The 17673-nt window shown below is 39.2% G+C and overlaps 1 protein-coding gene across 1 annotated transcript in view; it reads right to left on the bottom strand.

Annotated features, from left to right (window-relative positions):
* Nucleotides 1–17673, bottom strand: part of LOC121321950 (low-density lipoprotein receptor-related protein 2-like) — a 59941-nt gene that overhangs the window by 5739 nt on the left and 36529 nt on the right. Inside the window, exons 41-71 of the mRNA XM_041261338.1 lie at nt 17272–17437; nt 16779–16937; nt 16136–16425; nt 15752–15952; nt 15099–15341; nt 14382–14507; nt 13959–14078; nt 12625–12756; nt 11933–12134; nt 11503–11798; nt 10642–11155; nt 9697–9849; nt 9215–9385; nt 8893–9116; nt 8467–8644; nt 8120–8316; nt 7140–7385; nt 6622–6750; nt 5952–6071; nt 5457–5573; nt 5131–5247; nt 4615–4752; nt 4366–4488; nt 4048–4176; nt 3541–3672; nt 2961–3092; nt 1824–1967; nt 1492–1657; nt 1041–1169; nt 734–954; nt 258–437 (exon numbers count right to left, since the gene is read on the bottom strand). Coding sequence (XP_041117272.1) covers nt 258–437; nt 734–954; nt 1041–1169; nt 1492–1657; nt 1824–1967; nt 2961–3092; nt 3541–3672; nt 4048–4176; nt 4366–4488; nt 4615–4752; nt 5131–5247; nt 5457–5573; nt 5952–6071; nt 6622–6750; nt 7140–7385; nt 8120–8316; nt 8467–8644; nt 8893–9116; nt 9215–9385; nt 9697–9849; nt 10642–11155; nt 11503–11798; nt 11933–12134; nt 12625–12756; nt 13959–14078; nt 14382–14507; nt 15099–15341; nt 15752–15952; nt 16136–16425; nt 16779–16937; nt 17272–17437 — 5595 coding nt within the window. The remainder of the gene's footprint in view (nt 1–257; nt 438–733; nt 955–1040; nt 1170–1491; nt 1658–1823; nt 1968–2960; nt 3093–3540; nt 3673–4047; nt 4177–4365; nt 4489–4614; nt 4753–5130; nt 5248–5456; nt 5574–5951; nt 6072–6621; nt 6751–7139; nt 7386–8119; nt 8317–8466; nt 8645–8892; nt 9117–9214; nt 9386–9696; nt 9850–10641; nt 11156–11502; nt 11799–11932; nt 12135–12624; nt 12757–13958; nt 14079–14381; nt 14508–15098; nt 15342–15751; nt 15953–16135; nt 16426–16778; nt 16938–17271; nt 17438–17673) is intronic.

The raw sequence follows: 17673 nt of genomic DNA, 5'->3' as shown, positions 1-17673 counted from the left end.
CAGATGGAGTCAATTATATTCAAGGTTTTTTTATGCCACTGTTTAGTATAATATGTATTGGTCAGCTTATATATATATAATGTTTCAGTGGTAGGATATTAACTCATCACTTGTATTGATAACCAAAACACTTCACTATAAATAGTAGCTGTACATGCTACAGCAGCAAGATTACCACCAATTGCTACAAATAATGGACGGTATTATGCAATCTAAAGAAGCAGTAATGTCTAGCTTTTCTCAGTCTACGGTCTCACCTGAGTTGTTGTATCTATGCTCCTGGTAGATGCGAACTTGAGTCAGCCAAGGATTTATTGTTAACACCTTCACCTTTTCTCCATTTCCAAATTTATTTATTTTCCACACTTCACCCTTTTCCTTTGTTGTCCAATACACATGTCCTTCAAACACATCCAGACTGTACGGATTTCCAATATCTAGGTTTATTAAGAACGTGCAAAAAGAATAGTCATGAAATCCTTGTAGTATAACATTCTACGCTGTATTGAAAATAATTACCTCTTCCTGATAAGATCATTTATCATTAGAAAATAAATGTGCCCTTGCTGCATTATACATTTTACCATTCAAATTATGTTTTGCATTGCATCTTCATGCTAAAGTCTCAAAAGTGTGATAACAGCATAAAAAAAATGTTAATGCATGCAGCATGTACACCTTGTCAGACTTCAGAGTAACAATTAAAGGCAGTTAATTATTTTCTTCGTGTTACCTCCAAAAATAACGATTTTCCTGTCAGTTCCATCGGTTTTCATAGATTCTATAATGTTCTCTTTGGAGTCACTCCAGTAGATCCTGTCTCCATTTACATAGTCAATAGTGAGGCCTGTAGGCCACCCGAGGTCATCCTTAACCAGGACCTGTCTGTTTTTCCCATCCATCCAGGCAGACTCAATCTTGGGCTGCCTGCCCCAGTCAGTCCAGAAAATGGTTCTAAAGCGGACAAAAAAAAAAGTTTAATATATTACACACACACCAAAATGTAAATGAATAATATAAAAATCATCCAATGTGCTTACCCAAGTTTTGGATTGACAACAATAGCAGCAGGCTGGTCTAGCTCTGTGTGGATCAGCCACTTTCTGTAACGTCCATCCAGCTTGGCTACCTCAATTCTATTTGTCCCTGAGTCTGTCCAGTAAATGTGTCTACAACACAACAATATGGCGTTAGGGTAAATGATGAAAAGAAAAGATTATGAAGCTGAACTGACCATTGTGTTTCACTCTCACACACGACAGCTCAGGGTGATATACACAAGATCAGTGAATGAAGTAGTTTTAACTTGTATCATATAAGCTAGTATGTATAAGGTTTATTTTAGTCAGCATACTAAAAAGATTTTCAAATGTTGCGGTTGACTGCTGTATTCTTCAAAGAATTTCAGGATCTTGGCATATTATCCTCAATGTATAGAAAAATAAAACATGAATCAGTGATTTATACTATGCAAAATGTACTACAGCCTACCTCCCAATCCAGTCAACTGCAATCCCATCAGGGTTTACAATATACCGCAGATTCAAATCCACTTCTTTCACTGGGTTGTTACCACCATCATCAAAAGTGGTCATATAGGCCCGTTTGATAGCCCCAAACTGCGAGCCACGTCCTAGCACAGTCCAGTACACAACACCTGAAAACAGGAAAAAAACATTCAATCATTTAAATAAATTCTACATGAGTTGTCAAGTGTTTTCTCCGAAACATCTATAAAATAGACTTCTGTTATCACTTGTGCCTTCAATAAACAGCGGTTGATGCTTTTCACGGAAATAAATTCAAGTATTAATTCTTTTTACTGAGGCCTATTCCTTCAGGATCCCAGTCATAGTCCAGGGCCTGGATGTGTTCCGCCTCGTCAACGTAGTCCGAGTACTGCTCCATGGAGAGGTTGAACCTGCGGATGCGCACGTTGTCGGGCAACAGCAGCACTGGAGGGTTTCCTACAAGGGGTTAGAGAATGTGGTGAGAATCCATAGACGTGTCACAAACCAGATAACTGACTTGTGTCAATAGCAATGTGTAATTCTGTATCAAAACCTGTAATTCTTCATTTTTGTTCCTAATTATACTGTTCTAATGGTATTAGGTTGTTTTTTTTTTTTTTTGTTTTTTTTTTTTTTTTTTAAATTAAAGCTGCTTTTTAGAACGGACGATCATCCATCTCATTGTAGTGTATCCTGATTACCAGGCATGTAAATAATGTGCTGTACCTGGGTGCATTACACATGGAAAATATAATAATTCCAAGGAAACTGTGCTACTACCTATTTATATTTTAGTATTGTAGTAATCTCTTCAATGCAATATTGCCAACCCCACCACTGCAGAAACCATGAGACAAACTCTTAGAAATTAAGAGATCTGGCGTCCGAGTCGCCAGATTTTATTTTTCAAAACAATATTTCAGTGCTAAGAGACAACCAAGTTGGTTTTTAAACATCGTTAACAACGTCTTATATTGCGTCTATAACACCTCAAACCTCTTACAAACCTCTATTAGTGCTTCTCAAAATGCCACTCAATATTACAAACAACATGGTCTATTATCGTACCTGTTACTGCTGCACAGACAGCTGCTGGAGTAACTGTAATATGAAGGAGCTGGAAAGCAACTGCTTCAGTCTGGGTTGAATTTGCATCTAAAGTGTTTGCGCTACTTTGAGTTTTCCGCCACGACTAATGTATCCCTTTCGAAAAGCGAAAAATCCAGGAGATCCCACAGTACTGTCGCAAGATCGCGAGCAGGTCTTAATTTAACGAGTGTCTCGCGACGAATTCGCGACAGTTGGCAATACTGGCAATACTGTCAATACTTTGGAGAAGCTGCATTGACCACAACTAACATTTTATTTTATTTTTTTTTAAATGGTGTCACAGCAGACAGGATTATTAGCATAATGGCACTACGGCTGTTCAGCATTATTCACACTTACCAGGGGCTGCACATTCAATTCCATGCTGTTCACCAACAGATCTGAATCCCTCTGCACAGAAACACTCGTAACTGCCTTTGGAGTTCTGACAGTCCTGGGGGCATGTTCCATAGATAGCACACTCATCGATATCTGCCATTCCAAAACAAATAAACAATCTATGAATGCAATGTCAACGTATCTGCATATATTTGAGACACAGTTCACAGGGCACCATCAATATATGACTGACTTATATTACTTTTTAAAATGGCAGTCACTTAAATGATTATCCTGAGGTCTGGGTTTAGAGACCCAGCGTGGACATTGTGTATTCTATAATACTCATTTCACTGAAAAAAAAAAAAAACCTGAATTTGAATATAATATTTCATACTTCCTTAAAACATCCATTCCAGAAACTAGGATAACGGAATACACAAGTCAAGAAATCACAATTGTAACATTTGTCCACAAATGTCTACATCGTCTAAATGTTAGAGTCACATCCCTACTCTGTACAAACTAATATTAATTTGAAACCCAAACCAAAGTGTAATGTTGGGAGTCAGGTTTGCTATTAATTAGCACTTTGACGTACCAGAGCAGGAGTTTCTATCTGTTTCACGGGGTCCGTATCCCGGCCTGCAGGAGCAGATGAAGCCTCCCTCGGTGAGGTTGGTGCAATTGTGCTCACAGATGTTCTCATTACATGTGCGATCTGCTCCACGGTCTGGGTGGAAAGATACAGAGCTGGGTTGTTTGTTGTTTTATACGTTGCTATGCTTTTCTGTGAATTTTGTCATACCAGAGGAAGAAGAGAAGACTGACGTAACATGTGTCTCCAAAATTGGTAATTAAGCGCATTAATTAATCTTTCTTGCACGCTGATATTGAAGTTTAATAAAACATTAGTATTAAACTGAATTGCTGTACTGAGCGAATCACTCGGTTTAATCCACAAAATAAGACACCACTGAACCACTTAACAGACATGCAGGTACAGTTAGCTTTCTCACAACTAACTGCAAATTGATTCGAGACACGTGGAGAAAGCTCCCTCAGGGACAGAAGATGTGTCACTATGCGATATATCTGGACTACTCACTGCAACCTAGTTCATCAGAGTGGTCTCCACAGTCATCATAGTTGTCACAGGCATACTGCAGTGGAATGCAATGGCTGTTACTGCATTTGTACTCTTCTGGTGTGCAAGGTCCATGGGTTGGTGTTAAACCTGCAACAATAATACAAAATAAAAAATATGTACCCACACTGGGATTTCAACTCTCAGAGGACAACGCGACTGGGGCAGCACATGACTCAGTATACCTGTCACACAAGTTCTTAAAATATCCCCCTACATACAAAAGACATCCATGACCGCACTGAGCACACTAACACTCCCCTATCTAACGGCACTCACAATGCTCTTGTTTCTCGTCACTGCCGTCTCCACAGTCGTCCACCGTGTTGCACCGCTCGTGGCTGTAGATACAACGGTTGTTGCCACAGCGGAAACGGAAAGGGGGGTCACAGGGAACATCCACTGAAATGCAGAAAACAACAAGGATAAATCAACTAAATAAACGTGCTTAACATTCCCCAAGTGAAAAAATAAAGAAAGAAAAGTCATATCCCGGGTATTGTGAAGGTAAAGTGAAAGATTCCCTACAGCACAGATGCAGCTCCTCGTCTGAATTATCCCCGCAGTCGTCATCTCCGTCACATTTCCAGTAGGGCTGGATGCACACGTGGTTCCTACATTCAAACATGAGTGGTGGGCAATAGGTGCCATCGGGATAACGTGTAGCTGTGGGAAAAGAAGTACAAACCCTCCTGTAATAACCATGCCCTCATACAGCTGGGGAATTAAATGCACCTTTGTGTGAATAGAAATGAGTTAAAAAAAAAAAAAGGTCACGGAAATGAGACATTATTGCACTAGTGAAGGAGGTGACACTTAATGAATACTGCCAAGCAATTACCTTTCAATGATGTGCTTGCGTGGTCTGCACCAGATTTTTTCTGTACAGTTTTTGTGTATTTTATTTGTTGCAATGTAATACATGGTAAGCACAGGTAAACTAAGGTTTTCAGTCAGAAACCTAACTGTTTAATAATAATAATAATAATAATAATAATAATAATAAACAATACAGTGTAATCTAAATAAATAGGTCAGACTTACGGCACGTTAACTCGTCTGAGTAATCAAGGCAGTCAGCGTTCCCATCACATTTGAACCTCTCTGCAATGCAATGGCCACTGTTGCACTGAAAGTAACCAGGATGACAGGTCCGCAGGTCTGCAGAACGCACGTCATTTTAATTTAGCAATAATTATAATCTACATTATTAACTTAGAACAAAATGTGTATGTATATATATATATATATATATATATATATATATATATATATATATATATATATATATATATATATATATATATATATATATATATTACATGTTGGCTAGTTATCCATGCAAATTGAAGTGTTCAACTTAAACACACCACAGTCTCTTTCGTCCGAATTGTCTTCACAGTCACTGTCGTGGTCACACACCCAGCGGTCAGGAATACAGTGCAGATTGTCACAGCGATATTCACTCTCTGTACAGGTGCGAGGACCTGAGATCAAACAACACAGGGGGTTACTTTAATAAACTGCTGCAAAGTTCTCCAACCAGACTACTTGTGGCCCTAAAATGGAATGAGTTCGCCTTTCCAAAACAGACACATCTATGTTCTGAACTGTGAAAATACTTCGTACAAATCCAATAAACTACAAGCTTATTTATTATTAGAAATCACCGAGCAACCTGTCTACAAAAAGAGGCATAAAACCAAAAGAACTGCCCATTTTCAGACTTGAATCTGGTATCAATGTGTTCAGTCTCAGGTCTATGCAAGGTATTAGGAGTTAATAATATTCTAGTTACAAAGCTGTTGTTTCTTTGTGGAAGTTAATCCCTAACAATGCAATGGCAGTGTTGCATTGAGACTTACTACAGCTTCGCTCATCTGACCCGTCTCCACAGTCATTGTCCCCATCACACTTCCAGCGCAGGGGGACACACTGGTGATTGTCACAGCGGAAATCTCCCAGCGGATCACAGGTTAGCTCCTCTGGAAATAAAACCGCACAAAAACACTGAAACACATTGAAGAACACTTCTTAAAGGGTTCAGGCATGATCACACCCACTGCAGCAACTGGGTGTCACCAGTAGAGGGCAGCAGAGCTTTTCCTTTATAGAGAAAAATTGAACATACAGTACTAGGATCTCTTGTTCACGCCATTTCAGTGCCTTTGCACTGTTGTGTCTTTAAATCAAACAGATGTGTCTAGTTTTTCTATTCAGTGGTACAAAGTGGTGCAAAGACGGGGTGAGGAGATAATAAGTAAGGGGAGTGCAGTTGTCAGCATAATGAAAAGAGTTGTGTCTCCCCCACACTCTACTAAATCAAAGTGTCTGAGTCCTGTCTGAGGCAGATCCTTCTGCAGGGGAGGGAGTGTTCTTGTGAATCCCTTACTCTCCTGAACTGTCTGTGCATTGTCTAAAATAGAAAGAACTTCACTAAGTGCAGTATATCAAACTACGATTGATAGAACTGCATAAGCGGGCTTGAAGTATCACTGTGCATCCTAGTCTCTGTGTTTTAAAATGAAGACATACCACAGCCTTGCTCATCGCTGTTGTCTCTGCAATCGTTATGCCCATTGCAGACCGACCAAAGAGGAACGCAGCGATAGTTTGTTTTGCAGTCAAACTCAGTGTGATTGTCACAGCGATAGGCAGGACCCACTAGAAAATACAAAAACAGTACATATTTTGGTTCATAAAGACAATGCCAGGCAAAGATAAGTGCATGCTATAACACTTTATAGAACGTTAATCAATTTGCAGGTCCCATCTCATAATGTACATTCATTTCTCAGATATGAAGACTCTGGTGTACCAGAAAAAGCAAGCTTTTTCATTTATATATATAATTATATATAGATATATATATATATAATATATATATATCTGTATATATATACTATGCTATAGCTACAGCAACACTCCAAATTTCCAAACAGCTTGCAGAATGAAAGCAGTCACCCTGAGGTGCGACATATAAGAAATAGCATGATGTGAGTGGAAGTTCAGTTCTTATTCCGAATAATCTTCAGTGCATGTGCTGTACTTACTGCACTCATCATAAGGCTCATCAGAGCTGTCTCCACAGTCATCGTCCACATCGCACTTCCAGGTCTGTGGAACACAGCGGCCATTGTTACATTTGAACTGGCCTGGGGGGCAGGTCCTGGTGGAGCAGTGAGTAGCGTCCTCGTCCGAGTTATCACCACAGTCGTTGTCCCCGTCACACTGCCACGCCTCGGGGATGCACTTCCTATTGCTGCACTGCCACTGGTGAATTTCACACTGGTGATTGGCTGAAAAGAGTGGAGTTGAGGGATTAGTATTGGAGGTGACTTTCAGGAAACCTTTCTGGCAATTGTTGAAGATGCTGAACAGGTACATAAGGACCTTTTTATTTTATTGTGTTACATACTGTGTTGCTACAATGTTTACATAAGATGTGTGTATTATTTTAAGTACATTTTTTTTTTTTTTTTTTTTACATTTTGACCACTTTTTTAAACTTTTAAATTACATTCCCTGCCTCAAGATGGCTTCCCATGTACCCGCATGGACCTCTCAGAACTACGTTTCCCATCATCCTCCTGCTCACATATGTAACCGAGATGGATTTACCAGTGAGCAGGAGGAGGATGGGCAATGTAGTAGTTGAGCAACTTGGTTAAAATTGCTTAAATAAACTTCTGGTTTTACGAGTTCATCAAAAAGAGCTTTAAAAACAGTTTCTTAAAGTTTTATGAATAGCTTCTCAATGTCAGAATAACAGGACAAAAAATTCAAAATCACTGAATATCATTTCTATAACTACAGAATTAAATTTCGATTGAAATTTGATGGGCAATATTGCTTACTTATAGGCTAGTTCTGAATAAAGCAACAGCAACATGCTGACCCTACATCCTTTTCCTTTCAAAACAGTTAGAACTGAATATACATGACTGTGTTCCTCTTATATCTGACCTAGTTGTACAGATTCGATTCTGAAGTATGATACAATGCATGTGATTTCAAATATAACCCATCATACCGCACAGAACAGGCTCCTCATCAGATCCGTCTCTGCAGTCCTGCACAGTGTTACACAGGAAGTGGGGGCTGGTGCAGTTTCCATCGTTACACTGGAACTGGCCAACAGGACAGTATCTGAGAGGGCATGTGGAAGGCTCATCAGATCCATCCCTACAGTCACGCTGTCCATCACATTTCCACCAGATAGGAACACACCTGTAAGACAGAGAAAAATCGCTTATTTTCATCGGCAGATGATACACAAACATTACTCCTGGGCAATTTAAATAATGTTTAGTTAAAGCTTTGTCAATAGATCTCAGCAAATCTAACTCCTAGAATGTGTTTAGTTTTAATTTAATTTACCTTTCATTGTCTGCACATCTGTACTGGGTGCTAGAGCACATAGGAAGACAGCGGGCAACTCCACCCAGCTGGATGGTCACAAAGTTATTTGGGCACTCACAGCTATAACCCTGCCCGCCGTTTTTTATCAGACATAAGTGAGAGCATCCTCCATTGTTTACACTGCATGGGTTAGTGACTAGAGGGAAAAAAAGAGGAGAGTTATCATTCATATTATCTAACTATCTTTCTGTGCGAGCGCTGTCTTGTTGTTTTACAATTTGATAAATTAACAAAGCTACTTATTCAACTGCGATAAAGAAATGAAACCTAATTTAATGAATTAGGATGTTTGATGACTGAAAGCAATTTAATGAAAATCATGGCAATGACAACACTGCCATTTCATTGCAGTATAAATTGTAGTTTGGAAAATGATTTGCTTACATATCGGTTGTCTGTAGGGGTGGTAAACATGAATATCGAATGGCCGGTGTGTAGTGTTCACCAAAGCTGTCCTGCCTGACCCGTCATACTTGTTTCCTTTCTCCACAGTTCTGGTATTCCAGTCAGTCCAGTAAAGGGTGTCTTCAAACACAGTGATAGAAAATGGGTGAGGCAATGTTCCATCATAGACTGTATGGCGGTGGTGTCCATTTAAATCTGAATACCTGAATACAAAGCAGAAGAGTGATTGAGAAATTAAAGGGAGCGAAACTTAAACTGGCCACAGAAATTGTAATACTGGTACATATGAAGGGTTACTTACTCAATGTAATTTAGATGCGCATCTGCCCAGTACAGCTTATCATTTGTGTAGTCAATTGTGAGACCATTAGGCCATTCAATCTTAGAGGTGATTACAGCTGTCTTGTTTGTTCCATCCATTCCCACTCGACCGATAAAAGCCTTGTATCCCCAGTCAGACCAATAAACATAGCTGGAATAAAGGACAGATAACGTTTTCAGTTTCTGGCTGCCTGTCCTTGTATCTGCTGCTCCTGCTGCTGCTGTCTGCCCTGGAACACGGCTGTGAATAATATCTGGATCACGAATAAATAAACTGAACTTGAAATTAAAATTTGCAAGCAATCAAGAAACATAAGAAAAAATGGCATGCAACCAAACTATTGTACACTACATACATAACTTGAATTGCCTTTGATCTCACTTGAACAGCATAAGAACTCAGATTTATTACTACATCTTTGACCTTTTAAAAGCCACTGAAAAGTCATAAAGAGAACGTACCCATATTTCGGATGAACGGCTACAGCCCTTGGGTTTTCAAAGCAGTAGCTATTGTTGGAATCCACACAGTGTTCAGCCAGCTTTTTAACAAAACGTCCATCTAGCTCAGCCACGTTTAGGCAGTCAAGAAATGCGTCAACCCAGTATAGTTTTCTGCAAAGAAAATTAGGAACAATTTATTGCAAGCTATTTTATTAATATATGGTTTATGCTTAGTTCTTGCTGTGCATTTCCTAAAGTACTAGTATGATGACTTTTTAGGAAAGATATAAAAGGAAGATTGCATTTGATGCACAGCAGTTCTCTTTTCAAAAAGCAATTAGAGAAATTGAACATGTTATGCAGTTTGTCACCACAAGAGGTCCCTAAACATATAGATAAGAAATTCCTCTCACATACCAGCAGTGGCTGTGGTTACATAGACTACATGTACTGTATTTGTATACACTTTATAGTGCATGGTGCATTGATCAAGGTTTACATTTTTGATCCAATAATTTCAACTTTAAATGTTCTCTCTCATGCCTGAATTTACCTAGGCTTCTATATAAAATACACACATAAAAACAAATTATGTATATGTAGACATTCCTTTTAATTCCATATCAGAAGAAAACTGCAATATAATATCCCACTCCCTGAGTCACACACACACACACTTGGTAGACTGGCTATTAGGGCTTGATAAGCAACGCTGTAATTTGTACACTTCAATGTTTTGAATTCCACACAGGTGTAAAAACAACAAAACTAAAGACTGGCAGATATTAATAAAACACTTATTAAAGTATAAAACTAACAAGAAATGAGCAGTTTTATCATTATCATACTACTCTGTAGTTTCTTGGTGGTTTTACAATGTAAAGAAAATTGAAAATGTGCTCTAGAATAGGACCCGAATTAATGAACAGCTTGTATGTCTCATGAAGAAAGCTTAAACTTTACCTGCCAACCCAATCCACTGCAAGCCCTTCACCATGTAGCACTCCAGTGAGAACCGACTCTCTTTTTGTCCCGTTAAGAAACATTCGCTCAACAACTCTTCTTCCCACATCGATCCAGTAGAGCCTTCCTTCTGCCCTGTCAAAGTCCATAGCCACTACGCTGGTCAAGCCTTGGAGGATGAGGGAGTAGGACTGCCCGTCGGCAGACAGATTCCGTAGGTAGTAGCGGTTGCTGAAAATAAGGTAGGGCGCTATGTTGCTGTTCTGCCGGCAGGTTTTTCCGTCAGGTTCCCGAATATATCCAGGAGCACACTTACAAATGTAGGAGCCCACCGTGTTCTCACAGAGCTGACTGCACACGCTTGGTGTTTCGTTGCACTCGTTGATGTCATCGCAAGTCCGATTGTCAGACATGAGCCGATATCCAGGGCGGCACGAGCAGAAGAAGCTAGTTAATGTGTTCGTGCAATCCTGATCACATCGCTGCATTGTGGGATCAGTGCATTCGTTGATGCCTAGAATAAGTGAAAGAAAACAGGAAATGAGCTTTGTTGGCACACCCTAAATAATGAAAATGAAAGGAAACACAGAATCCAAATTTGGTCCCTTGGCCAATATTGCAGAGCATAAAATAATTTAAATAGTCTTTAATAGTCTGAAATACAAAAGGTTAATATAGGAATATCAGTTAAATAATTCCAGCCTCAATATTGAAAAAGCTATCAGAGTGTTGGAAATTCAAAAAGAAATATCCCAATTCAAGGGGAGATTATGTCGCAGAGACTCAGTATGAGGGTTGCACAAACAATAACAATGTAATACCTTCCCAGATTCATAGCTATATATTAAGAACTACGCTCACCGCATCCTTTCTCGTCACTGTTGTCTGTGCAATCATCCGACCTGTCACATACTTTAACGTTTTCAATGCAATTTCCATTGTCACACTTAAACTGATCTGGGGCACAGGATGGTTGTGGGATGTGACAGAGATGATCTAGTTCATCAGATTCATCGCCACAGTCATTGTCACCATCACAGACAAAAGCCTTAGAAATGCAGCGCCCATTTTGGCAAGTGAACTGCTGCTGTTGACATTCTAGGTAGGTGCACCCCTGTTCGTCGCTGCCATCACCACAATCATTCCGCCGGTCACACCTGACAGCAAAAACAGAGCAAACCATTACACAGATTTGCATATCGATGGTGGCTTAAATAAATAACCTTTTGAAAAGTCGTTGGCACAGCTGTCATTTTTTTAATAGCCCACTGAAGCAACACAAACTACAAACCTGTAGGAACCACTAACACACAGGCCATTGCTGCATGTGTATTCGTTCTCCGAGCAGGACTTCCTGGTGCAGTTTTGATGCTCATCGTAAGCATCAGAGCAGTCAGCATCTCCATCACAGACCCAGGCTCGAGGAATGCATCTTCTCTGAGGAGGCTGGTTGTTAATGCAGGTGAACTCGGAAGCTGTACAGTTGCGGTTTGCTGAAACGAAAGGAGAAATCAATACAGGGGAAAACAGCTAAACGAGTTAAGCTTTTCATACCCAGTGCGGAAGACATCCTGTTAGGCTAATCAAAACTGAGGACAAAATTTTATTTTTTACATAATATTCAAGTGTGGGTAAAAAGTTGTTCATTTTGTTTGGCCTAGTGTTTTTTCAGTGTGGTATATTACATCACATAAAATAAATTGCAGAGATCATAAAATAAAAAAACAAATGCAGCTAATTGTGACTTGATTTTACATTTATCCAGCTAGGCCTTTTACTGACAAAGCTGAATGTGATTTGCGGGCGGGGGGTTGGGGGTTTGGGGCAGCCAGGGTTCACAAATAAATCCGCTGGGGATCTGGAATTCCTCGGTCTTAGCCCCCTGTTTTAAACACTAAATCATTGCTGCCCCAGGGTGCAAACATCCTATTCTATTATACCAGAATGGCAGCCATTCTAATACAGTATAAATGGAAATCCCACCACAGCTGTGTCTTCCGTCCTCATCACTCATGTCTCCGCAATCGTTGTCCCCATCACAAATCCACGAAGAAGGAATACACCTGGTGTCATCGCACCGGAACTGCTCACTGGAACACGTCCTCACTTGTGTGGCTAGGAGGAAACACAGTTCATTTAAATTAGCATTCAGCCAGGGCCTCTTTCTTTTACAAGGAAGCGTCCTAAAAAAAAAAAAAAAAAAAAAAAAAAAAAAAAAAAAAAAAAAAAAAGTATCTCTTACATAGGACTTTATCTACTACATAGGACTTTCTCTCTTCTATGTAGGACTTCATATCTCCTACGTAGGACTTAAATTATTATTATTTTTTTTTAATTGGCACTAGGACACTTCTGTACTTTTATGCTAAATCCACTTGGTTTAAAATCTAAATTCTAAATTAAGAAAAAGTGTCTCAAAATGATTATTCAGTAAAACAGCACAAGCTATACTTGACTGCTATAGGGACTAAATAGATAAGATTGTGAGAAATAAATGCATTAACCAGGAATAATACCTTACAACAGCCGTCTTAAGAGTGAATAGCAGGCAGTACTGCTGTGGAATGTGGCACACAATCACTGGCTGTAAAGGCATCTGCCGCTATGTTAGTCAGCCCTCCAGGGAGTTCCACCAGTTTCATAGTACTTTTGTCACAGTTCACTTCAAACTCACTTTAATAATGTCACATACATGGCAGATAATGGACACATTATATGATCTGCTGCTGTAATGTGAATTATAAATCTCTTCAAAACATTCTTTAAAACTACTAATGAAAAAAAAAAACTCTTCTGTATTTAATATAGTTCTCATTCTAACAGAACTCTTGTTCTCCACTTAGTATTCTGTACCCCTTTGAAGTGACTTGAGTCTGGCGAGCAAAAAAGAAAGCCATTGCCAATATATTATTGCAATACATTTAGAGGAAGACTTACAATACAAACGGGAAATTCAATTTGTTATGTTAAATCTGATATAATTTCCTACACTCAAACGACCTGCTTCGTTGCACCGTAGAGACTGTGTGTCTCTCTGTCTCCCTTTTAAAAGACAGCAATAATTGACCCACATGATCAAGCACAAAGTAATTGATTTAATAACGGGTGATCTGATCGCACAGGCCAGTCTGTGAGTTCTCTGTTTGACTGAGTAGGTATGAAAAAAATGATATAACAAATACTCTGCGACCACCCCAAAAAGGTCGCAACCCGCAGTTTGAGTACCTGCTCAAATGTACAGGAGCACATTGTTATGCCAGTTCATGTCAAGGGGAACTAGGTGAACCACCTCATACAGAATAATTTAACATAGTCACCACAAGTTGCAGGTTCATCTGATCCATCAGCACAGTCAATTCCTTCATCACAATACCAGTGAGCCGGGATACAGCGCCCACTAGAACAGCGGAATTCATTGTCTGTACAAGTCACAGTACCTGGAAAGTGAAAGACAGTGTGCGCCTTAGTAAAGACTGGATTATAATAGTAACTTGGAAGAGCCGTATAGATTTCAGCCAAAATATCTACATTGGGATCTGTACAAATCAGCAAATGAATAACTTTGAAGGTATGTTTTTATTCTACATGCTGTGAAGTTACAGAAGATGTCCATTCATTCAAAGACTTTCTGTTATTCTACACAATTTGCAATAGGGAAACTTCAGATATACACAGCATTTTACTTGTATGGTACAGAATGACTGAAGTTCTAAAGAATGGTAAAACTGTCTGCAACATACTGCAGTGAGTCAGGCCCTCGTCACTCATATCTCCACAGTCATTGTCTCCATCACACAGGTACGAGCGGGGAATACAAATATTTGTAGTCTGACACTTTGTAAATCCAGGCTGGCATGTACGTTCAGCTAAAGAAAAAGACAAAACAAACAAATTGCAACCTTTAGGAAATCTACCCCTGTAGGCAAATGACATACAACAGTAAGACAGCTCAACAGTCCTCTTTGTACATACAAAGAAGAATATGAAATACAACTTGTACTAATACACCAACAGTTTTAAAATGAATACAATTAGACTGATTCATACAAAATTCGCTCATCTATAATCTTATCTATGGATAAGATTTTTTTTCGTGGCACAGAGCCAAGAACCTCTCAATTATGGTAGAACTGGAGGTTGTAACCTTATCACAAAAGTTATTCTTGGTAACTTTATATGAGGGTAGATATAGGGACAAATATTCATCCTGCCTGCAAGACACCGATATTTCTTTGTTGCCTCATTGTTTAACCCTACAGTGCCCAATGTAATACTATTTAACCAAAGCTACTTAACCAAATACAGTATAACGGCACGTAACTATACACAGAACCATATCACTAAATTAAGAGTAGACAAAATAAAATAAAATGTCACCTTTTAACGTTCCCAAAAGAAATACAGATATTCATTTCCGGTGTATTCACTACTAGGGGTATTAAAACGACGAAACTTACGGCAGTTTCTCTCATCGGTAGTGCCATTGTCGTAGCAGTTGTTGATCCCGTTGCAAACGTATTCTAGAGAAATACACCTTCCGTTGCTGCAGGTGAACTCGGTGTTCTGGTCACAAGAACGGAACAAGCAGCCAGCCTCATCACTGTTATCACCGCAGTCGTTATAATGGTCGCAGCGGTAATGATAAGGAACACAGCGTCCGTTTCCACAGGTGAATAAAGTTGGGTCACACGTGTGGAATGCTACAGTAAAAGGTCAGTAGAGAAGTTAGTGATTAAGAGTGGCAAGACCTTAAAGTACAGTGCAGAAACAAATTATAAAAAATGATGTATTTGTTACCTGTCAAAGCAATAAATGCTGCCATATGACGGACTGCATGCAAAATACAATTATATGATTTATTTGCCTTTCAAAGTTAAAACACTGGATTGATTCAGGGTTAGTTAACACAAATGCAGAACTTAAAAAAAACTTACAGTATAACTCCAGTGTAAATACAAACAGTGTTACATAGTTGTAAAAATATGGTATATACAGAAGCTTCTATGTTTGTGCGCTACACAAACAAACTTGAATTATCGGCAGATCACAGCTATTGGTTACATTAACATTTTCTTCCTGTCTTTGAACAAAAAAAGATCAAAGGTCTTACCACAAACTATTTCCAGTTCGTCACTTCCGTCTCCACAGTCATTATCATTGTCACATTTCCACTGAGCGCGAACACAACGTCCATTCATGCAGGTGAACTGATCCGGTGTGCATCTTGTCCCATTGTCCCGAATACAGTACTTGTTATCAGCCAAGTACCAACGGCCCTCAGAAGGGCACTGACACTCTGCACCATTCGGACCTGCAGGGACAAAATAAAAATGCTCATTCTTGTGCCAGAAAAACTGCCCTACTCAGTCACAACTGTGTTTGAATACATCGCCACTTCAATTGCATTTCTACTTGCCACAGTCCATGTGTATGCTACTGTATGTAAAGCACATGACAGAAAAAGTGTAGCACTGTAGGAACTGGATGTTTATACCTGGTGTACAAACATGGCTGCAGCCTCCATTAAACTGATCACAGGGGTTACTGCACTGTTGCTGCTTGTTGCTGGATAAGACGTGAATGTCCATCGGCCTGTGAGGCAAGTTTTGGATCATGACGATCTGGTCTGATCCGTCGTGCTTGTTGGCTCTGTAAATGCTCTTGGTGTTCCAATCAGTCCAGTAGATGTGCTGGTCGTAGGCTGTCATGGCAAAGGGGTAAATGGCTGTACTGACAATCACTTCTCGGTTTGAGCCGGTCAGAGAACAGCGCTCAATCTTCTGTCTGAAAAAAATGACATTCACCAAATTTAAACATGACTAGCTGAATATATTACAATGATATTACTTACTTTAAATATCTGTAACATATCAAGCTATAAATAATCGCAAGCCAGAAACATTTACATATATAGGGTTAACAGAAGACGTATACATTTCAGCCTGGAAATATTAGGATTCCCCACTGTTTAAATTATTAAAATAGACACCAACATCTTAAAACATGGGTAGATATTTATTTCTGCTTTAAATAGTGAAGCTATAGGATGAAGGATGTAAGGTTATATAATCATGGTAAAATATTGTTTTTTGATCATGAAATACCTAGCATTGAAAGGTTATATAGAAAACTCTTACAAATTAGCATCAGCCCAGTAGAGTCTCTCCTCTTCGTAGTCAAGAGTCAGTCCATTGGGCCACACAAGACTGGTGTTTACTATTTCAGTCCGGAAATTCCCACCCAGTGTTGCACGCTCTATCTTGGCATTGGCACCCCAGTCAGTCCAGTACATGAATCTAATCAAATACAGGCAAAATATATATTGGCACCACAGCAGCAAGTTTTGTACAACTTAATAACACAGCACATTCTTAGCTGACAATTACTTTAAATGGTGGTACAAGGTTAAACTAACATTAAATTAAAAAGTCATAAAGCAAATGATTAATTTAGTAAATCTGACATTGAATACATTGCTACTCACTATAATGTTCTCAAATTCTTGTTTATCCCACTCAATGAAAAAAATGGAATCACCTTTTTTAAAAGGATCTTGCAAATAAAGCAAGATACAATGCTATCGTAAATACAATGTTAGGTTAAATGTGCTCTATTATTGGTCAAAGTTACCCTCTGCACGGATCAAGCATGATAGCTCTAGGCCTTGGCACTCGGGCAATGGTTGTCCGCTGAGAACCATCAATGGCCATGGAATTGATAGTCTGGTTCACATAATCACTGTAATAAATCCTTTTACTGATCCAGTCATAAGCAATACCATCAGGAGCACCCAAATCTTAGAAACAAAAAGATAAACGAAAGCATTAAAATGTGCACACTTTCAGCATTCCTATATTACATACAATTTGTCAGGATTTGTGTACTGTAGCAAAACATTACAGTAAAACCTATCATATCCTGATCCTGCAAGATACGATGCCCTGTATTAACCGTTGACCCCTGATGATACTACACATGCTGCTACTAACTGAATGGTACAGAGAGAAACTGGTCACTGCACATGTTATTATA

The sequence above is a fragment of the Polyodon spathula genome, chromosome 10 (assembly GCF_017654505.1).
Source record: "Polyodon spathula isolate WHYD16114869_AA chromosome 10, ASM1765450v1, whole genome shotgun sequence".
In the NCBI taxonomy this organism is placed as follows: domain Eukaryota; kingdom Metazoa; phylum Chordata; class Actinopteri; order Acipenseriformes; family Polyodontidae; genus Polyodon; species Polyodon spathula.
The sequence above is the reverse complement of the archived record's forward strand: the minus strand, read 5'-3'. Positions and strand labels throughout refer to the sequence as shown.